Source organism: Diabrotica undecimpunctata, chromosome 7 (assembly GCF_040954645.1).
Source record: "Diabrotica undecimpunctata isolate CICGRU chromosome 7, icDiaUnde3, whole genome shotgun sequence".
In the NCBI taxonomy this organism is placed as follows: Eukaryota; Metazoa; Arthropoda; class Insecta; order Coleoptera; family Chrysomelidae; genus Diabrotica; species Diabrotica undecimpunctata.
Window position 1 is genome coordinate 62,362,404 of NC_092809.1, and position 24,341 is coordinate 62,386,744.

Here is a 24,341-nt window from a genome sequence, read left to right on the forward strand (position 1 = left end):
TCATGGGACACAACTGTTTACTGTTTTTAAGTTAAAATGCCATGGGTTGGGTTTGCCTCTCTCGTGTAGCAAATCGCTTTCCACAACGAATATTCTTTTAAAAACTCTATAAAATATATGATATGGCAACAATGCAAGGATTTTAAATATATGTAGGTCTTGCAAATGTTTTATCTTTCCCGAGGATCATAGTAAACAAATAATATTATGATATCATATCATAATTATGTCGGTGGTGCGGTGCGCATAATATTGTTTTTATTTATATCGGCGTTTTGCATTGTTTTATCATAGTCATCCTTCTGCGCCAGTGAGTGTAAAGGCAGACTATAGCGACCAAAATCTTCTTATTTTTCGTTATATTTCTATTATATCAAGTTTTGAACACTAAAACAACATGAAGTCCGTTGGTTTGTTTGTATTTTTGGCTTGCATTGCAGGTTTATATGCTATTCAACTCAAATGTAAGTATTCAACTTTGATACCTATACCTATATTTAAGTATTTATTAGAGCATTTTTTTGTTATTTTACAAATTCTATTTGAAAATATCTTAATTAACCAGATTTGGTTTATTTAAATTTGAATTATGTAGGAATACAACCGCCAAATTATGGTGGCATCTTTGAAAACATCAATTAATTACATTATTTTTTTATTATCCCTTCACTGGTCCGGTACTGTAGCAGTAGTGTAACTGGTCCGGCGTAGTCTTCTAAACTACTGTTTCCAAGAATACAAAACAACACACAAAAATAATTTTGTTATTAAAATAAATGTTACTATGAGCATACCCTGATATATTTATATAAAAATAAACGAATTAGATTTTGGCGTTATTCGGGTTAAGAAAAAAATATTAAAATAAAACTGAAATCCTTACAAATATTTGTAAACAAGTACATAGTTTTGTAAAGTAAATAAAAAAACATAAAAAACCACATGAAAAAAAGTGTATTGCTATGATAAATGTTCAAACTTCACACTTAACAAAAAACTACAAAGTAAAATAAAAATCGAACAAAAAAGTTTGTTTTCAGCATCAAACTTTACCATTTTTATATGCAATTTTTATGTAGTGGCTTTGTACATCCAAAGCAAACAGGCTTTTTACAACGCAAACACAGGTATTTTGTTATCCTGCACTTTCTACTCGGACGTAAACTGCAAATCTTGTGTTTTTCTAAAATAAGAACATCCGTCTGATTGTCCTCTTCTTCTTCTTGAGCTCCAAGTATCTGGCTATTGTAATACGTAATTGACGTGGAATGTTCGTCATTACCATTCGTCTTTTCATGTGATCTTCCACTAAATGCATAGCCAACTCCAAAGCAAAACACTTTTTTCTTTGATTACTAGATTTTTTTATAGCACTGATGTAGAATGTGTGAATTTGCTACAGAAATGTCCAATACACGGAAAAAAATTGTTAAGGGCCATCTTCGGGTTCGACGGCTTGAGGTGCTTTTGGAGCATTTCTCATCTAAGGAATCTAGACGTAAGTTTGACGTTGTTTTGATCTTTGTATCTTCCAGATATCTCTCTAATATAAATATTGGTGTATTCTACAAGTTCAATATTTTGCATTAGAAGATCCCACGATTCAATCCGACTCATTGCGTTTTTTGCTTCTCCTGGTAAGTGAGGAACTATATTCTCCCGTCGTGTAAGAATATTTGTAGGTGGAACAAATTTCTTCCATTTAGTTCCATCCTCCGCATAATAATATAATCTCCTGTCAGATTGTTCTTCATTAATTGTTTGTTCTTCAATGGTTGGTGTTGCTTCCGGGATATCCTCTTGCTCAGATTCAGTGTCATGATCACTAAATTCTTCTTTATCATCGTCAGCAATAAAATTGGAATTATTTTCTACATCCCAAGTTACTCCTGCATATAGAGTTATCTTAAAAGTAACCTTAAAAACAAGATAAGCAAATTCACACACTAAGCAAACAATCACTTTAAAATCAGACGTATTTCACACAAAACCAAAATAACAACTGAGGCATATCTAAGTGTGTAATTACAGTGCATATTCTCGATCGGGGAAACCCAGCCCAGTGAATACCATCTGTATAATATTTACATAAATTTCTACGATTTACTCATCAATTTAGATATCCGAGACTAGAGGGAAAATAAAATAAAAAATAAAGTTCCTGTATATGAAAAAAATAAACGAACGACGGTGGTCTATCAGGACAAAGTATTTTTTTTTTTTTGAAAAAAATGAAACTATTTTTTTTTTTGTAAAATATGTAAAATGTAGGTGTTCATTTTTATTAAAGGTACTGAAAATCCCGACAGTGTAGATTATTTATTTTTAAGAAAATAACTTTTTACGTCGTAGACTTACAGAGTTATACAGACAGACTGGCAGACCACCATCGTCGAACGGAGTGTTAAAAGCATTACGTGATAATTAACACCTATAGGGCACTAGTATTCCTTATGCCAACTTTTTTAAAAATAAATCAGTATTACTCTATCGATTCGTAAAATGACAATGGAGAATTTTTTTTTTACAAAAAAAATTTTTTTTACAAAAGAAATTTTTTTTAAATCAATTTTTACGAAAAGTTCCCGAGGAAATCATACAGTTTTCACATATTTTCTCTCCTTGATTACATTTTTCAGTACTCTCAAAGGCATAAGGGATAAAATCGTGGACGAACTTCGTCGGAAACCCGACTGTCTAAAAGAAGTGTGACAAGTTTATATTACCTTTTGAATTGGATTTATCTTCTTTTTATAAGTACTACCTTCGCGTCCTTCAATGATCAGGAATTTTAACAAACTAATTACAAATTTTTCAGTATTTTTACTTTACTCATTTCAATTTAACATTTTCTTTAGTATTTTTAGGACATCTCATAGATTACATCTGTTTTAGGTGCCCACCAAGAACTGGACATTCCTAATGAATGGATCGATATGAACAAAGATTGTGTAAACAAAATGAGAGGCCAAATTGAAGAGGAACTTAAAGCTTCAATGCAATACATGGCCATGGGTGCCCATTTCTCGAAAGACACCATAAACAGACCAGGTTTTGCTGAGTTGTTCTTCAATGCTGCCAGCGAAGAAAGAGATCATTCCATCAAATTGATTCATTATTTGCTCATGAGAGGAGAACTTACATCCGGTATCAGCGAGCTCATTCAAAGAAATGTAAGTATTAGGAGATTAAGAATGACGTGTTCAAGACAATCATTAATGATAAGTGTCATGTCGATAAATGAGATTATAGTGCAATGTTCGGTAAGCGAAATGTTTAGGTCGTTAAAGGGGAAAACTAATTATATAGTTTGGTAAACATAAAAGTATAATATTTGATGCTTCTGTTATTATGGTTGACAAAAACTACACACCTTGTATATATTTTTTCTATTGTACATTTTATGGAATATAGAAATAAGTTCTGGAGCATTATAAAAACAAGTGTTCTTCAAAGAACATTTTCACAATGGAATTTTGCTAAAATTTCATTTTTTTTTTCGGATATCTTTTTCGGTTTATCGACGGTCGGCAAGAACTTTTTTTAAACTCCTCTGCTCGAACGTTTTCTCTTATTCTTCAACCAGGATCACTGTTTGTCTAAGATGATGCGGATTCTGCTTTTTTTATCGTTTTTTTTTTCATTAAAATTATAAATATCTTGATATTTGTCCAGTTCCGAGAACTGATAGTGATAAATGATTGTTTAGTCTTTTGTAATATGCTACTTATGAGATATATCTCACAATACAATTTACTATTGAATATTGTCCTAAATAAATTTGGGCCGTCCTATCTCCAATCTGTCCGTCCTATCGTTTGTTTGTGTATAGTGAATGGGTATTCTACACCTAGTTCTACATATTAATTCCATACTTTTTATTTCTAAGGCATTGATTAATCAAATACGCAAGCTGACTCTCAACTGGTTTCAAAATTTTAGTTTTTTTTATCATCTAACTTGTTAAGTTCTTAATAAATAAGTAGGTAGGGAAGACCGGGGCAAAAAGGACCACCTAACACTTTTTTACTTGCGTCTACTAAACTTAATAAGTAATGAAAACACCACCCTAACCATAGTTTTGAATAACAGTTTTTATTATAATGCTTAACAAAAAAACGCAAACACCTTTAAAAAAAAAAACTACAACTTAAAGTGAAAATGGCGTCCGATCCTGTACATATACCCCACTATGCGGGGCAAATGGAACCATCAGTTAGTATTTGCAAAATTCGCATAGAGACATAATATTTTAGTCTTCATTCAGTATCCACACCAGCACATGAATCATGTGTCTATTTATTGCATCAATAACACTTTATCCAGCTCTCTTCCTTCTTACTCCGACTATAAGGTTAGGTTAGGAAGATACATAGATACATTCCGAATCTGAATCTTCGCTACTGTCACTGGCTGTTTTTTCTTTGGCTCGTTTCAAAATTTGAACCTGCTTCTGCAATTCTTTGCGAGGTTTTGGTTTTATTATCTTGCCTTTAATCTTCCTTATTTTCTTTTGTTTCTTAAGATCAACTTTATTTGGGGTGCTTGCCAAAATTTTCGATATCTCCTTTTTAGTATTGGTGTTGTGTTTTTTCTTATAAGTTACATTAGCTGGGTTTTGGAGACAGCAGTTGAAGTATGTCTGTGAAAGAACTAGCATTGGTTTCTGCATCAGCCTGCTTACTGGTGCAGGTTGAGCCCGTTTGCCGGTTGAAGTTGCAGATAATTGCTGATTTGGAGTGGCAAGTCTAGAAGGGCGAATTATTACAGATTCGTGCAATGCTGACGAGTGCAAATTTTCCGAGATTTAAGTTTGGGAAGAAGTATTAAATATTGTTGAAGACAGAAAGTCAGTTTCGTCAAATATATCTCTGTTCTACGGAAATATGCCACTTTTTCAAATCCTTTGTTGCTCTTTTTAACAGTTGCTACTTTTTGAAAAGCTTTGCAGCATAATTCTACCGTAGATATACTTACGATAAGTTACGGTTAAGCATACTTTTTGTGACCTATCTGTGAGAAATGATTTTATCCATTTTAATGCCGGTCCCTGTATTCCATAACGATGTAATTTAAAAAAAAATTATTAAAATCCTTTATAAAAGGTATATAATTAAAGGTATTTAATTATATACCTTTTAAAAAGGATTTTAATAAATTTTTTTGTGATACATGGTATACAGCCAGCTACAGGAACTTAGTTTCCTTGTGGATGTAATTTTTGTAATAAGAAAACATGATCCAGGCTATCGAGGCCTTATATAGGCCCAAAAAAGCACCTAGTGTTTTTGTCTGTACCTCTAGTTTTTCTAAAACCCTGCTGCGAACTACTAAATAAGTTGTTTGTAGGAAAAAAGTTTTGTAGTCTGGAACATATCGCTTTTTCGAATATTTTTGAGAATGATGGAAGAAAGCTTATTGATTTATAGTTCTCCATCTTAGTAACATCAACTTTTTTATGTAGTGACTTGACAATTATCAGTCTTAAACTTTGAAATTTACCTTGTCTGAAAAAAGCATTAACTATAAAAAAGGAAGAGGAAGAGAAATCTCTGATGAAACATATTTAATTAAGTTGGTTGATATTTCATTATAATCAGAGCTATGATTGTTTTTTAAGTTATTTATAATGTGGTTTATTTCTTTTTCTGAAACGGGACTTAGAAACATCCAATGTTTATTTTTTTCGATATTAATTTGAAAATTTTTGACATGCCTTATTTTCTTTACACCTTCCGGCGCTGTGTTTGCCATAAATTGATTTCTTTCGTTAGAAAGCACCCGAGGGTCACCCTCTAAACAGAAATTACCTTTATTTTTGGAATTACCCTTAATCTCTTTTACCAATTGCCAAGCCATTTTAGTTTTATTTTTGCTATTTTCAATTCGTTCTTTATAACATTTTTTTTTCGAGATTGAGTGAAAAACATCAAACCCAGTTTTACAATGTTTTATATCATCATATTTAAAGTACTTTTGTGATTTTTTTATTTGCTGTATTTATCTCTTTGAGTGAGTGGAAAACATTGTATAAAAATGTTCCGAACTATATTCATAAAAGCATCCCACTGATTATCTACCTCTAATGTCTCAAAAACAGATACCCAGCCTACATTACCCAACATGAGTTAAAAAAAATCTTTATCCTCCTTGCTAAATATTCGTTTTTTTATTATATTTGACTCAAATTTATGTAATTCAAATTTTACCTTTTGAGTAGTATGATCAGATTTATGGGGATTGAATAAAACAGAATCAAATATGTATGTCGAGATTTGTAAAAATATTACCTATACGAGATTTTTTGTTACCTTCTATACGTGTATAGTCTTTGATGGAAGGTTTAATATCAAAGGAGCTCAAAAACATTTTTAATGTGTCTGGCTACCTCGCACCTTCAAGCAGCATATCTAAGTTAAAATCACCAGCCAGAAAAATGGTGCGAGTCCTTGTCAACTAAATCACAAAGTATTTGGTCTAATTTGTTTATTAAAATTGTGTGTGTCTTCTGTTCGATAGATGGGTAGGATTACAATCTTCTTATTAATTCGCCCCTCTGCAGCGGAACACTCAAACACCGATCTTTTTGATAAACTAGAAATATGTTCTCGAGCTTTGCAATCGAACGGCTTCATTTGGTGACTGCAGTGTGGAGGTAATGTTAAAAGAATAATGTTATTTTCTCTAGCTTTTAAAACAGCTTCCAGTTGTCTGTGACTAATATGGCCGTTCAAGATTAACAGAACTAAATAATTGAGATATGAGAAAATGGTCTTTGTCCGTCCAACCAGACCCATTTGCTTATAGAAAAAAAGGCGGAATATAAGCTGAAGTTGATACTGCGCATCCTACTTATATTGGAACCTCTTTCAGCACTTACAATTCGACCAACTTGTTTTTGACCTTCCTTAGCTAATATGTTACTAGGTTTCTGTACTGTACTAATTCCCGATTCGTCAAAATCATATATATTATCAGCTGAAAATCTGAATTTGTCCATCACTTCACTTAAAAGGTCATATAAATGGTTAACTTAATTTCTATTAAAACCAACCGCTCTGTTGAGACTATAAGCTTCAGGCTTTTATACTAAAAGCTGAGGGTGACGTTTTAACAATCCGACCAGCCAATTTTAAGTCTTTCAGCTAACTAAGTCGAAAGCAATTCTACGGACATCAACTGGTTAAGTTCCTGAAAATATGTTTAACATATCGAAAAGATGTTTTACTAAAATCTTGAATTTTTCAGCTGCAGCTCTCAAACTCCTACCATTCTAAACAGCGATCCTCATTTGCTGTATCTTTGTTTCATTTGGGCGAAGCCTTTTTTCTTGTAATTCCGAATTTGAAAAGATATCATACACTAAGCAATTTTGCTAAATGTATAGACGCATATAGCGGTCCTATATCCCCCAACGTAGGCGGTCCTCATTGCACCATTTCACGCGAAAAACATTATCAAATATAACCTCTTAAAAAGTTTATTACCGATTAACGCGTAAAATGAAGGTGAGAGAGGTATACGTGCACACATTTTACAGCAGCGGTGCCAACCACCGAATAGCAAATTCAGCGCAAAATTCAAATTAATCATTTCATATCTGTTAATGTTCCTATATGCCCCGGTCTCCCCTACTTATTTAAGCATCTTCCAATACACATAAGCTTTACTTTTTTAATATGTACTATTTAAAATTTCTTTTCTTTTAGCTTGTACCTTCCGTTACCACTTGGGAGAATGGCGTAAGCGCCTTAAAGCAAGCTCTTCAATTGGAAGCTTCAGTTACTAAGAAGATCAGAGATGTTACCAAAGTTTGTGAAGAAGCTGAATCCTTCAACGATTATCATGTAAGTTTTTCTTATTTGTTTTTCTTTTAAGATAACTAAATAATGCATTTTCTTCATAAATTCATAATTTCCTTCTACATGCTGCTATAATTTATTAGGTATATTGGCGTGAAATTCCAATTTTAAAAGGAGATGAATAATGTTTTGTCAGTAAATGGTAAATGTATGATAATATCTGATGGATACTTAAACTTTTCGATTTTCTAATGAAATCATGCCTGATAACCAAAGAGATTAATAAGAGAGGAGTTAATCTGTAAGAGAAAGAATACGAATTATACGGTTTTATTATAGCAAAGCATAGTACATATAGTTAATTAAGATATCTGAGATATGTAACTGTATATACTTACGGATTATAATGCGTAATATAATATTATAATAAACAAATATTGAAGCCATTATCTTGAAATTAATATCAGGAGAAAAGAAAAAGGCGTTTATCTGACAAATGGAGCAACTTGTTTAGTGGATAGTACATTGTTGTTATTTAATGCAATAATTGTTTCAATTACGATATATTTGGTATTCATTATTAATATATTTGTTGTTTTAGCTTGTTGACTACCTGGCAAGCGACTTCTTAGGAGAACAATACCATGGACAAAGAGACCTCGCCGGAAAAGTATCCGATTTACAAAAGATGATGGCAGAACACGGAGCTCTTGGAGAATGGCTTTTCGACAAGAAACTTCAAAATAAAGCCATCGTATAAATGTTTTCTATATTTAAATCAGTTTGGCTTTTAACAACATAAAACTCCGTATTAGATCATAAGTCTATCTTTTTGTAAATCTTAATGTTACCATAACGTATTATTTAAAAAAAAAGTTTCGGAATTATAACAAAAATAAAGACAAATTTTATTGAAACATCAATTATATTGACTTTAATTTTTTACACTTTTGTAAATATCAAGGTCTTTGCTCATAGAAAGATAATACAAAACTCACATCAAAACATCATCAAACGTTTTTACATCAACTAGAGAAATGGTTGCATAGTTGTGGATTTCAATTTTCTACAAAAAAAAACGCAATTTATATTATTTTCTAAGAAGGCTAATCACCCTCCGCTCTCACTATATAATAATAATTTATAAATGACATTCTACCAACAACCAAATTGGAAAGAACATACTAAAAAATTGGCAATCAGATGCCAAGCAAGACTTAATATCCTTAAAGCATTTTCTAAAAAAGACTGGGAAGCATATAGACAAACTATGGTCTCCCTCTACGGAACATTAATCAGATTTAAATTAGATTATGATGCGATAGCATATTCATCGGCTACTGAGTATTTCCTTAAAATTTAAGATACAATCCACAATGCTGCACTCTGCATTGTCTTGAGAGCTTTCAGAACCACACCAATAGAAAACCTGTATTGCGAAGCAGTTGCGAAGAAACACACCTTCAAATATAATCACCTTAAACCACGTCTACGTTAAAACGGGTCTCTCATCTCTTAACGCCACCTTACCTCCTTGATTCCCCGTTAGTTTTGAACCTGCTGCACTATGTACATTGAGAGTAGTTAAAATAATTACCTTAACTTCATTGGACAAATATACTACTAACCATAATTTACAATACATCAAAATCTGCAAAACTTATCAAACTATACAAATTTCTCTCAAATATATCGCACCTTTATTCAGAAAAAAAAATAACTCAAAATTTCAATTTGGTGGGAAAACGCATTTAAAGTTTGATAATATTTTATAGACAACTTAATTTGCAAAAAAAAAATATAAAAATGGTTTTATAGTAATTCCAAAAGTAGGAGTGGGTAGTGTAACTAATGCATTATTATATTGTGGTTCCATATTATTATATTTTTAAACTGTAATACGTATAAATTAATTTCATAAAAAAAGTTCATATTTATTTTACTCTTTGATGAAAAATATAATATCATAATTTAGACAAAGTCGAAACAATTATAAATAATGCAGTTTTATATTAAAGTCACGTATCATGTAGGTGAACTATTTAGACTTATTGCGGTATTGGCTTATACTAAAAAAATAAACCACTGAAATATTAATCTTTGTTCACAAATATAATACGATTGTTGTAAATAAAAAGTCGTGTTTTTTTTTGTTTTATCTATAATTATTAGAGAAAACATTTTACATTGGAATATACAAAATTAAATAACACATTCTTATTAAACAATTAATACCTAAGTTTGATTATACTTACTCATAATAGTCATAATCAATATATTTAAAAAAAAAAACTTAAAATATAGAATTATAAAACCCAGCATAAAATGAAGGAACTAATCCTTTTGAAATTAGTTCTTGTAAGTCTTTTTTCTTATTGTCACTTATTTTTTGTTTATCACAATAGGCTGCTTTAAGTTCTATTTCTGTAATTAGTTTCATTTTCTTCCGTTTATTTCTAACATTTACTTCCCGGTAATTTTCATCTTTGTATGATGTTTTATAATAAATGGAAAAAGGATTTTCTTTAGCGATTTTCAAAATTTTAATTTCGATCCAATTAACATTATGTCCCTCTGTATTAGTTGAATAATTATATCCCCATTCTTCTTGCAATCATTTTAAATCGTGAAATGATTCAAAATTTAGTTCATGAACAATTATCGAAGGTGGAGATTTTTTGGCATTTTTAATTAAAGCAATATATTGGTCTGGTGTGTATATCGGACCAGATTTTAATTTTTTTTTAATTTCCTTTTCAATTAGGCTATGGACACTATTAGCCTCATTCTGCGTGTGTCTCCTTATTAAATATTTATGTGTTATGCTTTTTATTGTCAATGTTTGCACAGCATGAAGATAAAGAGATGTTCAATATTTATTTTTGTTCTGGCCACAACAATTGTCCGAATAGAAAATTACTTCCTTTTCATCATCGTCTTCATCAGTTATACCTTTTAGATATGCCCATACACATGATCCGATTTCTATAGCCCCACGTTTAGCCTCACTCTCCGACCAAAAATAGCAGTCTACATTTTTGTAGGCTATCTTAAAATCCTGTGGTGTTAATTCGGTTAAAGTTAAGTTGTAGCAATTAAGCTTAGACTTATAGTAAAAGAAAGAAGAGTTACCTCTTGGGCATTGCAACACCGCTTCTAAATCAAACACAACTTTGATATTTTTATTTATTTCTCTGCGATCATTAAACTTTTCAATTCTACTATAGTTTTTCTCTTTTATATGCGTTTGGTATTTTTCTTCCAGGTTCTTCTTTTGGTCAGCATTAGAATTATTATACGAGGTGCATAGATCACATTGATCCTTTTTTGGTTGAAAAAAGGAGAGATTAAATTCCGTTGTAAATATTTTATAATATTTACTATAAGTACCTGCGTCTCTATTGTCATTTTCTTGTTTTAGCTTAAAACCATTGAACAAATCTTTGATATTTTTGCTGCCATCAATATATTCCTTTGTTGTAGAAGCTCGAAGGTAGTGTGATTCAATTTTAGGGATAGATTGAATGTGCTCAATGATTGCAGCTCGTAATTCTGGACTAATTTTTCTATGACTGTCATGTCTGCCTCTAAAATCAGTTTGCGAAAAATCGTTGTTGTTCATTTTATTCTGTACCGTAAATATCATCCTATCGGAGATGTCCAATGTAGCCTTGTAAAAAGTTTTACAAACTCTAATCGTCGTATTATTCACAATGAAATGAAATGCTTTATTGTTGTGTCTGGGTCTCTGAGCATTGCTATAATTGTATTTAGGCTGAATGTCAATCATACTGGCACTTATGTATGCTCTTTGTTTACTTAAATCACCTAAATCCCAAAACTTCTTAAAAAGGTCGTACCTACACTCTATATTAATATTTGTAGTGCATTTAAGTCTACCGTAGAATTCCTTTTTTTTAGTTTTTATTTATTGTATATATATATACTTAATAGATTTATTTTTATTTCAAACCTGTGTTTTACTGAGTCTGTTGCCCCGAAAAAGCTACCCATCACAAACTGGCGCCCGAGCAAAAATTAATAACATGCCGACAGATAAAGACACAGACTCAGTAACAGGTACGTCGTGGATAAATCGACTTTGCAAAGAGGAATTGCAGAGCGAGGCCGAAAAATGCGGCTTAGATCCCAAGGGAACCGTCGACGAATTGAGAGCACGACTCAGAACCTATTTTAAAAATCGCGAGGAAGCTACAGGAACAATCCCAAAAGAAAAAACTTCCAAGGGAACAGAATCCGACACACTGACCCAGGAAATTTCGGGCATCCGAAGACAATTACAGGAATTAACAATAACGAAACAAATGGGGCAACCAGAATTGCTAAATCAAGTACGAAAGTGGAACACACACTTCGACAAGAAACATTCGGATGCAATAGAATTCTTAGAGAGGATAGACGAATTATGCTTGGCCTACGAGATCGATAAACAAGATCTACTAAGAGCATTACCAGAATTATTAGGAGACCACGCTTTGTTATGGTACAGAAATAATAACAAAAATTGGAAGTCATGGACAGATTTCAGCGAAGATTTTAAAAAAGCTTTCTATCCCAGGGGATATTTGCTACAACTAGAAGAGGAAATCCGAAACAGAAGACAGAGACAGAACGAACCAGTAGATAGATATATCACGGAGATTCAAACATTAATCAGACGAGAAGGCTCTTTTTCCAAAAACCAAGAACTCGAAAGGATATACAAAAATTTGTTACCAGAATATAAGCTTTATGCTCGCCGCCGGGATTTCGGAAACTTAGCCGAATTACAGGATTTAGCCCAAGAATACGAAGCTCTAGAAGACGAAAAGACCCGAGCAAATCAGATTTGCCGTGGAAACTGGAGACGCACGGACCAAGCAGAGTACGATGCGAAAACGGCATGCTTTAGATGCAAGATGCCAGGTCACAGCCGTAAAAACTGCAAAAACCCATGGAAAAAGTTTTGTTCGCGTTGCGGCAGAGAAGGGGTTTACAGCAGCGACTGCTGTTTCAGGCGTCAGGGAAACGAATTACAGACTGGAGAAACAAGGAGTCGTCCCAGTCTGTAAAACAAGATTCGACTCCATTCATTTTCGCCGTTACACAGCCAGCAAGCAATGACATTCGACTGTTCGCATCACTAAAAATAGGGCAAAGAACATACAGAGCGCTCATAGACACAGGAACTACTAAAAATTACGTCGGGGATAGAATAGCTCAGATATACAAGGACTCTCTAGATAGCTACAGCGGGAGAACAAGACTAGCAAATGGAGCGTCAATTGAGCTTAACCAGAAGTTGACAATCGAATGCGAGATCGATAAGTTACAAACCCGACAAACATTCATAGTGTTGTGAATTTATTAAAAGGTTCAATATTTATAACACTTACGGATTTAATTTATTTCTTTATTTATATTAACTTATCTGACAATAATTTATATATATATCCGTACGTAACAAATTCGCGAGCGCGGGTTCAGAATTAACTGTCCCTTCCAAATAAAGTTCCGTTATTATATACCAGTGCCGTTATCTCGAAAACTCTAAAACCTTCGATGGCGAAACGGTAAAGGCAAACTGGATTTCCCTCGCATCGGTTCTGGAAGGTCGCTCAGGTAAATCGGAGTCTCTCGTAAATTCTAAAACATATTAGAATATAAACATGTTACAGGTTAAAACTATGACTCATATTTTTACGTAACATTGCCCCCCTCTCAAAAGATGGTTCCTCCTGGAACCTTGTCGGGACTAGAACTGGAACGGTATGCTGGTATCGGCAACTGGACCCTCTTTTACAACTTCCAGTTGTATAAAAATGACAAGGGACGGTTTTCTCTCCGCACAAGGTACTTAGCGGATTGCAACAGACTAACACCTGGACTTCGGTGTCTTTGAAGATCTCCTCCACCATATTTCGGATAACCCTCCAATCTAATTGGCGGCACTCCAACTTTGGCATGGCTAACTTTTGCACGTCGGACTCTAGTACGTGCTCTCTCAATTGAAGTAAGGCTTCCCACACATCTCGGTAGGTAGGTTGGTCACGGGCAGTGTCTTTTGTTACCAGGTAGAAAAGGTAACGTGATGCATCTTGGAGTTTCAAGGTTTTACCGGGAGCTGGCACCTGGCATTGAAGTTCTGCAACTCGACCAAACTTCCTTCGAAAGACGGATGCCAACCCTGGTGCGTCTTTGATACTGGCCGGGATGGTAAGGGCCAGCGAGTTGTCATCGGGGAGCGCGAGTAGATCTTGCTTTTCTTCAGTGGTAACACCATGTCTTGCTTTACCGGTACCTCCATAGGCACCCATGAATTCCTCAAACGTGAGGTCAGACACGTCTCGGACTTGGTTTACTTCCACTTCTTCATCTACGTCGTGGTCACCTTCGAAAGACGCCAACCGGTTATGGTGTACTATCATCGGCTTTCCCCTCGGAATCTTGCTTATTCGGTAGATGACATCGTTGATCTTCTCCACAATGAGGTATGGACCTTCCCAAAACTGCTGCAATTTGGGAGAACAACCTTTTCGCTTCTTGGGATTATACAGCCATACTTTGTCGTTCTTCTTAAAGCAACCCTTTTCGGCTTGTGTATCGTACCGTTTCTTCATTCTGTCGCTAGCGATCTGAAGGTGGGAACGGACCAACTCATGTACATCGTCCATTCTTCTTCGTAATTCGATCACATAATCTTCACCTGCTACATCTCCTCCAGGTTTACATCCAAACTCGAGATCACAAGGTAGTCGCATTTCGCGTCCGAATAGGACTTTGGCTGATGTCTGGCCTGTTGATTCGTTAACAGCAGATCTGTAGGCCATTGTGAAGAACGGAAGGTATTGGTCCCAGTCTCGCTGATGATCGGACACCATCTTTGTCAAATACTTGCCAACTGTCCTATTCATTCGTTCTACCATACCATCCGATTGCGGATGATACGCGGTAGTTCTTGTTTTCTTCATGCCTAGTCTATCACATATTCCTTGGAATAGATCGCTTTCGAAGTTCCTGCCTTGGTCACTATGTATCTCCAAAGGCACTCCAAATCGGCTGATATATTCTTGGATCAACTTATCTGCAACGGTGGCGGCCTTCTGGTCGGGAAGTGCGTAAATCTCGACCCACTTAGTAAAGTAATCCATTACTACCAGCATGTACTTGCCTCCATTTTCACTTTCTGGAAATGGCCCAGCGATGTCCAAAGCTATTCTTTCAAACGAGCTTCCAACATTATATTGTCTCATAGGAGCTCTCCTTTTTCGGTGAGGCCCGTTACTCCTAGCACAAATAGTACATTTCTTACACCAGTCTTTTACGTCGTCGGAACTGTTCATCCAATAAAACCGTTCCCGAATTCGCTGAAGGGTTTTCCTTACACCAAAATGCCCTCCCGATGGACTGTCGTGTAACTGACGAAGTACTTCGGCTATTCTGCTCTTTGGGATCACCAACTGTCTTCTCTTCTCTGAACCGTCATCATTTTCCAGGACTCGTTTAAGCAAGCCATCTTCGATGATAAATGAGTCCCACTGGGCCCAATACGTCTTAACTACTGAGCATAGGTTTGATATTTCCTGCCAAGGTGGTCGACGGTTTTCCTCTTTCCATTTTCGGATTTTTTGTATAACTGGATCTCTCTCTTGTTCTTCCCTGATCTTAGTAGGCGTCCAGTCGTTGTTGACAATCGTCGTTCTTAGCACTGCTGCTTCCTTGGATTCCGTTTTGTTGCAGTGGGAACACTCTGCTGAGCATGGCCTTCTGGAAAGAGAATCAGCGTTTCTGTGGCTAACTCCGGCCCGGTGCTCAATCTTAAAATCGTATTCTTGGAGTCGTTCGATCCACCTGGCTATCTGACCCTCTGGATTCTTAAACTGCATCAACCACTTAAGGGCGGCATGGTCGGTTCGGATTAGAAACTTTCTGCCATAGAGGTATTGATAGAAGTGCTCTACTGATTTCACTACTGCCAGAAGTTCTCTTCTCGTGACGCAATAATTCCGTTCAGGTTTTGAAAGAACTTTACTAAAATATCCGAGAACTCGTTCCTGTCCTCCTTGAATCTGAGACAGCACTCCTCCAATTCCCACATTACTTGCGTCCGTATCTAAGATGAACTCTCCTTCTGGCAGTGGATACCCTAAAATTGGTGCTGTTATTAAATGCTTTTTCAACGTTTCAAAGGCATTTTGGCAGTCTATATCCCAGCGGTATTCTCTTGCTTCCTCTGTAAGTCGCGTTAATGGCTTAGCGATATCTGCAAACTTCTTAATAAACCTCCGGTAGTAAGTACATAGTCCAAGAAAACTTCTCACTTGATGTTTGTCAGTTGGTTTTGGCCATTCCTTAATGGAATCGATTTTTCCCTTATCCACGGCCACTCCTTCTTTACTGACTATATGACCCAGATAATTGACTTTACCTTGAAATAGCTGGCACTTCTTGGGGTTTAGCATCAATTGGGCAGCTTTAAGTCGATTAAAAACGTTTTCTAAATTCCTCAAATGATCTTCGAATGTCTCCCCCAAGACGATTATGTCATCTAAATAAACCAGGCATGTTTTCCAAGATAACCCTCTCAACACATTTTCCATAAGCCTCTCAAATGTCGCAGGAGCATTACAAAGTCCAAATGACATAACGTTGAATTGCCACAATCCAGATCCTGTGGTGAAGGCTGTCTTTTCTTTATCTACTGGGTCCATTTCTACCTGCCAGTATCCAGACTTCAAATCCAAAGTAGAAAACAATTTACTTCCAGCCAATGTGTCCAATGTGTCATCGATCCGAGGCAGAGGATAACTATCCTTCTTGGTAACGTTGTTCAGCAAACGGTAATCCACACAGAACCTCGTCGTTCCGTCTTTCTTCTTAACCAGGACCACCGGAGAGACCCATGGGCTCGTAGAAGGTTCTATCACCCCGTCTTTCTTCATTTCCTGAACAATCGTTTCAGCTTCCTCTCTTTTTGCCTGTGGTAATCGTCGAGCTGTTTGACGAATTGGCTTAGCATTACCAGTATCAATTTTATGCTTAACAACGGTAGTTCTTCCCGTTTTTCCTCCTTTCGGTACGAAAATATCACGATACTGCCGAAGAAATTCCCTTAATTTCCTTTTCTCCATCTGGTTTAGAGACTGTCCTGCAACTGCAACCATTTGGTCGAATTTGTCGTTGGAATTATCAGATGTTGTCGCCTGACGAATTATGGATGTCACAGGTACACAAGTTCCTACTTTTGTCTCTTTCTTTATGGTCACTGGGTAGTCGTTGACATTGATAAGTCTCACAGGAATTTCTTTAGCCGAAGTCACCAATTCCTTTCCAATTATGATTCCACGGCCAACCTCATCGTCGTGGTTCCAAGGCTCCATCATAACAGGTCTCCCTTCGTCTACAATTCCCTGTAGTCGCGCTACTATGATCGTTTCGCTTCTCGCAGGCACGACTGTATCTTCTGTAATGGCTGCTTGCACAGTGTTGTCATTATGTGGATGGAGAAATACCTCCTCGTTGCCAACTTTGATTACCTTATTCTTAAAATCCAATTGGAATCCATGCATATTCATTACGTCCATTCCTAATATAACATCCTCTTCGATGTCAGCAACTATAACAGTATGGACAAACTTTTCTGCCCCAATTCCCAATTGTACCTGGATTTCTCCATGAATGTTGGCATTTTCACTTGTAGCGGTCCGAAGTCGTAACCTCGTTGGTAACAGTTTCTTTCGGCTGTTTATAACTGTCGGGCGTATAATGGTTCTGGTCGCTCCGGTATCCACCAACAACGTATGTCTTTTACCATTTATTTCTCCATCTACATATACACTATCTTCACGACATTTCAAAGAAGCTATTAGTATAAGAGGGTCTTTGGAAAAGTTCCGGGTCGAAGCTGCTCCCCTAAAGCCGACTCGTTCTGGTTTTTCCGATGGTGAGTTTCTTGATTTTATGGTCTTCGTTTTCTTGCATGTCATGCTTTTTATCAAATTAAAGAGCTGGTCAAGTTTATCTTCATCTCCTTCCTCTTTTACAGTCCTAACTTTACTGTACCCGCCAGAGGCCTGCGTAGCTGACTCGTATTCGAGGGCGGCGGATAAGACATCAACCAGCGTCTTGTGACGAGCTAATCGTAGTGTTCTCTGCATTTCATGATCACGAAGACCATCAATAAACGTTTGAACGGCCAATTTTTCCATCATGTCTTCGGGAGCTGTTGGATAAGCATATCGTACTAATCTGGCAATATCTACCTCATATTCTTGAAGAGCCTCATCTTTCTTCTGTCTACGATTTTTAAGCTGCGACTGATATACATGCTCCAAATGTTCGTGGCCATATCGCATATTTAACCTCTTCTTCAGTTGTTCGAAATCATCCGTCTCCTCTACGGCTATGGTCTGAAGCACATCTAAGGCATCTCCTCGAAGAGCGATAGTCAGGTTTACAGCCTTTTCTTTTTCAGACCATCCATTCGCTCTTGCGGCTGATTCGAACTGTTTCATGTAGTTGTTCCATGATGATTTTCCGTCGAAAGTTGGGACTTTAACGTGAATAGAACCTCCACTTCCTTCAAATTTCGGCCGTGTCTCCAACTTAAATTTCGTCTGGTCTTCTTTTATCTCCACTGTAATTGGATTGTTTCCTCTCTCTGCTGTCCCTGTTTCCTCCATCTTCCTTTCCATCTCTTTAATCTTTTCTTCGAAGGCCGACATATCGGCAGCAACTTGGTTTTTTAACGAAGATATTCTATCGTCGAGGGCAGACATCTCAGAAGTTACTTTAGAGATTTCCAAAGAGATATTAGCAGAGACTTTGCTTTCCAGCGAAGAAATCTCGTTAGAAACTTTGTCTTCCAAAGAAGCGATGTCGCCGGAAACTTTGTTCTCTAATGATGCGATGTCACCAGAAATTTTGGCTACATCACCGGAAACTTTCGAAATCGACGAGAGGACAGCATCTTCAAATATATAAGTCTCTGGATCTAGTCCTTCTTCTAGCAAAGCGTTCTTTAGTCGTTGGACTAACTCAGCCTTTTTTCCGGTAGAAGCTAATTCTCTGTCTTCAAGATGTCTTCTTAAATTAGTCACTGTCAGCTCATAAATCGTAGCCATTTTCACAATTTATTTTATATTCACTTGTAATTTATTTTCGCAATTTATCTAAGTATTCCACTGTTCTGACACCATTTGTTGTGAATTTATTAAAAGGTTCAATATTTATAACACTTACGGATTTAATTTATTTCTTTATTTATATTAACTTATCTGACAATAATTTATATATATATCCGTACGTAACAAATTCGCGAGCGCGGGTTCAGAATTAACTGTCCCTTCCAAATAAAGTTCCGTTATTATATACCAGTGCCGTTATCTCGAAAACTCTAAAACCTTCGATGGCGAAACGGTAAAGGCAAACTGGATTTCCCTCGCATCGGTTCTGGAAGGTCGCTCAGGTAAATCGGAGTCTCTCGTAAATTCTAAAACATATTAGAATATAAACATGTTACAGGTTAAAACTATGACTCATATTTTTACGTAACAATAGTAATGCCAGGGTTGACGGAAGATGCATTAATAGGAGTGGAATTCCTCAGGAACCATTCTATCGAACTTAAATTCGATAAACATACGACCAAACAATACATACAACATCAAGAAGAGACTTGTAAAACTTTAAAAGACTCCACTCAAAATACGGAGTTAGAAAGGTTCCTAAGAAAAGAACTAAGGGAGTTTGAGAACATAACAGGACCCACCAACTTAATAAGACACGAAATAAAATTGAAGAAAAAGTGCGATCCAGTCAAGCAGCCTTACAGGCGGCACAATCCCGCAATGCTACAGATCATCAACCAAGAAGTGGACAAGATGTTAAAAGAAGGAACCATCGAACCCTCCACAAGTGGTTGGAGTTCACCGATTGTACTAGTTAGGAAAAAGGATAACTAGTACAGATTTTGCATTGACTTTAGAAAAGTCAACGAACTATCAGATAAGGACGCATATCCGTTACCCAGAATATCGGAAATTCTGGATAGACTTAAGGAAGCAAATTTTATATCGACCCTCGATTTGAAACAGGGATATTTTCAAATACCCCTAGAAGAAACAAGCCGCCCAGTGACAGCATTCAGCGTACCCGGAAAAGGCCATTTTCAGTTTAAAACCACCCCATTCGGACTGCATTCCGCAGGAGCCACTTTCCAACGCCTACTGGATAAGGTAATACCTCCCGATATGGAATTCGCGTTTGCCTACTTGGATGATATCGTAGTAATATCTAAAACGCTCCAAGAGCATTTAAATCACCTACATGAAGTTTTCCGAAGACTGAAAGAAGCCAGATTACAGCTGAACTTCGAGAAATGCACGTTTTGCCAGTCAGAACTCAGATACTTAGGACATGTGGTTGGAGCAGAAGGAATAAAAACCGACCCGGAGAAAACCAACGCGATAACCGGACTTACAGCACCGAGAAATGTGCGTCAACTCCGCCGGTTCCTAGGAATAACATCATGGTACCGCCGATTCATAGAGAACTATTCGACAATAGCAGGACCGCTAAACATGCTTCTGAAGAAGAAGATAAGATGGAAATGGACCGATAAGCAGGAAAACGCGTTTGAAGAGCTAAAATCAAAACTTACATCGGCCCCAGTATTAGCATGTCCCGATTTTTCGAAAACATTTTACCTGCAAACAGATGCGTCGAACTGTGGACTTGGAGTTGCACTAACACAGAAATACGACGGCCAGGATAAAGTAATTGCATATGCTAGTCGAACCCTCACACCAGCCGAGACAAAATATTCCACAACGGAAAAAGAATGTCTATCCATCGTGTACGGGATAAAGCAAATGAGGCCGTATATAGAAGGATACAATTTTAAGGTCATATCAGACCATCAGTCCCTCAAATGGCTGAAGAACCTTAAAAACCCGTCAGGTCGATTAGCCAGGTGGAGTTTAGAACTGCAACAGTACGATTTCGAGGTAATATATAGAAAGGGAGTCCTCAACAAGGTAGCAGATGCTTTGTCACGACAACCACAAGAAAACCAGAGCGAAGAACCAGAGTCGGAATTATTAGCATCAGAACTAGAATCATGCAGTTGGTACGATAATTTATATAGGAATGTACTCCAGAATCCAGACGATTTTCCGGATTTACAAATATCAAACGGGAAATTATATAAACACGTTTGGAGCAGCCGTAATTTAGCCGACCCAGAGTTTAATAACCCATGGAAATTATGCGTACCAAGATATAAAAGGAAAGATATTTTGGAGGAAAATCATGACTCGACCACAGCAGGCCACTTAGGAATTGCAAAAACAATTTGCCGAATAGCGCAAAAGTACTATTGGCCTAAGATGTTTAAACAAATTGCAGACTACGTTAGAGCCTGTACGAAGTGCCTCCAATATAAACCGTCTCAAATGCAACCAGCCGGGAAAATGCAACCGTCCACTGTAGAAAAGCCTTGGCATACTGTCTCAGTTGATTTAATGGGACCATTCCCAAGATCTGCAAAAGGAAACATTTTCTTAATAGTCGTGCAAGACCGGTTTACCAAATGGGTCGTCGCTCAGCCAATAAGAGCAGCATCTACGAACTCAATCATCGACACTCTACGATCAAAGGTAGTCATGCAATTCGGTATCCCGAAGAAAATCATCTCGGACAACGGCGCGCAGTTCACAAGCGGAAGTTTTAAGGCGTTCCTAAAGTCCTATAACATAAATCACATTCTAACACCGCCGTACTCACCTCAATGCAATCCAGTAGAACGAATGAACAAAGTACTGAAAACGATGATAGCTACTTACGTGGAGGATAACCATAAAGACTGGGACAAATTCATACCAGAATTCTGCTACGCCATAAATTCGTCAAGACACGATTCAACAGGATTTTCACCAGCGCTTCTTAATTTCGGAAGGGAATTAGACACAACAGAGGCGACAAATGGACAAGATATACAGGGGTATGCAGAAAACTTAAACAAGTTAGAAGCGTTAAGAGAACTAGCGAAAGTGCACATGGAACACGCTTTCGAGGACCAAAAGAAACATTACGATCTAAGACGAAGAGACTGGCAGCCACATCCAGGAGATCGAGTCATGAAAAAGGAACACCATCTATCATCAGCTAGTGCAGCTTTCACCAGCAAACTAGCGCCGAAGTACTCAGGACCATACATAGTAACGTCAGTAATATCACCAGTAATAGTAAAACTGAAATTGGCCGATAGTAGTAGCCGCAAGCAGATGACGGCACATGTAAAAGATTTAAAACCGTGGGTAGGAAGATTGTGATAAAGATACCGAGAAGGATAGATGACATCAAAAGGCTGTAGACACCATATACACAAAAAAAAAGGTATGTTACTTTTTTTTTCTCAAAGAGAAGGGGGTGTAACGATGCTCTGATCGTTTAACAGTTCGAACCGTGGGAGTGTCAATATTTGCGCATCCACTTCTACAACGTGACGGTGTAGTGGGAATCAGAACGGCTATTTAAGGCGTGTGAATAGCGGAATTAGACAGTCTTGTAGCTAGCGCTCTAGGCTCCCTGACTCGCCGGTGTAGTCAACCAGCGAGCCATTCTGGACAGAGATAGTTCCGTATTGAGGATCATACTCTGTCCCTAACCAAGCGGAACCCATCGGTATTGCGTATTGAGCATTACCGTGGATCTGCACAGAACCAACCGGGACAGAGATTTCCGTATTGAGGATCATACTCTGTCCTTAGCCAAGCGGAACCCGTCGGCATTGTGTATTGAACATTGCCGTGGGTCTGCACAGCTAAATATTTTGTTTGCGAGCATATTCGGAGCTTTCGCTGAATTGAAGCGAAAGCGAGTATATTAGTAGTACTAATTAATTTCTTTTCTTTTATAGACGTTTGCCGGGGAATTCATTCATCGCGGGACCCAGACGGAAACGTAGAATTCATTTTATTTTTGTTTTATAAGTATACAACGTAGAATTCCTTTTTTTTAGTTTTTATTTATTGTATATATATACTTAATAGATTTATTTTTATTTCAAACCTGTGTTTTACTGAGTCTGTTGCCCCGAAAGAGCTATCCATCACACCGGTACCATTTTAACCTCCATGTTAACATTCTTCTGGATCTCAACAGCGAAACTATTTTCACTTAATAACTAAAACCAAAAGAGGAATTAGAGGCAATGCTCAGTTAAATATTATGTAAAAATTTTAAATACTCACCTCATGATTAGATTTCTCAGTTGAATTATAATCCGATGACATAATTTTAGAATTCAGCACAGTATTTTCAACAACTAAGCCGAGTATTTTTCGTGCTCTCGAAGACATCTTAAAGTCTAAAAATAAAGATACCACTTAAAATTATGTTTTATATAATAAAAGATATTAAATAACCACTTACTAACAATAATTAGTTTTCAAGTTTAAATTATAAAATAATTGGACAATAATTATTAAACAGAAGTAACACAAAAAATTACTATTTTTCTGATATCTAAATAATATAATACTGAAGCAATACTTAATCACTCATGATTTGGTTAAATATTTTAATCAAAAAATGCATTAACTTAAAATGTTTTTTATAATCCTCTGATGTAATTTATACTAAACTGTAATAAGTCACAATGTTACAGGAAAAACGATGTCAACCTTTCTAATAAAGTGAAACAACTCTAAATTAATGCACTTTTGGAAAAAATAAACGTATATTAAATAATTACCTGATAGTATAACACCAAATGATTTCGTGTTACTTCACCTTTTTAACTCACTGCACAGCTCTTACCTCTCCTAAAGCCGACTCATTACTAAATTTGATCACTTTATCGGTATCAACTTGTTCCCGCCTGTTAGTCAAAAAGAGAAACACTGTCATCTATCTCCTTCATTTTTCATCGTAAGGCGCCAAAGGTTGAACTAGACATTCTCCTTGCATAGTTATTTCACTTTATGATGAAAACTAAATAAACGCAAATTTTGAGTTATTTCTCTTTTTGAATAAGGGTGCGATATACAAATACTTCAAAATCAACAGATGGCGCTTGAGCTGCAGTTATATCTTCTAATAGATGCCAAAAATATAAGCTGTCAATACACTACAATATTCTTAATGCAGAATTATTTGCCATATATAGGGCACTCACATATATTATATCTTCACCACAACATAAATACATCATTTTGACTGATCACTTAACTCATTACAATCCATAGAAAAAATATACTCAAGGAATCACATTTTAGGAAAAATCAAACAAAATCTGATAGATATAAAAAAAATTTAATAAGGGGGTAATCTTCATTAGGATCCCATCACACATTTGAATCCGAGGTTAGGTTAGGTTAGGTCAAGCAGATAAGTGCGCACGTGAAGACGTCAACTCATTTCACTCTACGATTGTAAAATATGTGATAATTAATAACGTTGCAAGTATTACCAAATCACGGTTCCTAAGTGAATGGCAAAACCGGTGGCAATTTTCAGTATCCAATTTTCGGAATA

At 36.3% G+C, this 24,341-nt stretch overlaps 1 protein-coding gene across 1 annotated transcript; it reads left to right on the forward strand.

Annotated features, from left to right (window-relative positions):
• Positions 1 to 275: 275 nt before the first annotated feature.
• Positions 276 to 8,725, forward strand: LOC140445441 (ferritin heavy chain-like). Its single transcript, XM_072537454.1, has 4 exons — positions 276 to 464; positions 2,896 to 3,173; positions 7,710 to 7,847; positions 8,404 to 8,725. Exons 1-4 carry the CDS (start codon positions 398 to 400, stop codon positions 8,560 to 8,562), a joined length of 642 nt encoding a protein of 213 aa, XP_072393555.1. The 5' UTR covers positions 276 to 397; the 3' UTR covers positions 8,563 to 8,725.
• Positions 8,726 to 24,341: the final 15,616 nt, after the last annotated feature.

Bases quoted from the DNA above. Each gene is read 5' to 3' on its own strand.
- LOC140445441 (XM_072537454.1), top strand. From the start codon at position 398: ATGAAGTCCGTTGGTTTGTTTGTATTTTTGGCTTGCATTGCAGGTTTA. The intron at 3,174-7,709 runs GTAAGTATTAGG...CTTTTCTTTTAG, and splicing joins GCGAGCTCATTCAAAGAAAT to CTTGTACCTTCCGTTACCAC. The intron at 7,848-8,403 runs GTAAGTTTTTCT...TTGTTGTTTTAG, and splicing joins AATCCTTCAACGATTATCAT to CTTGTTGACTACCTGGCAAG.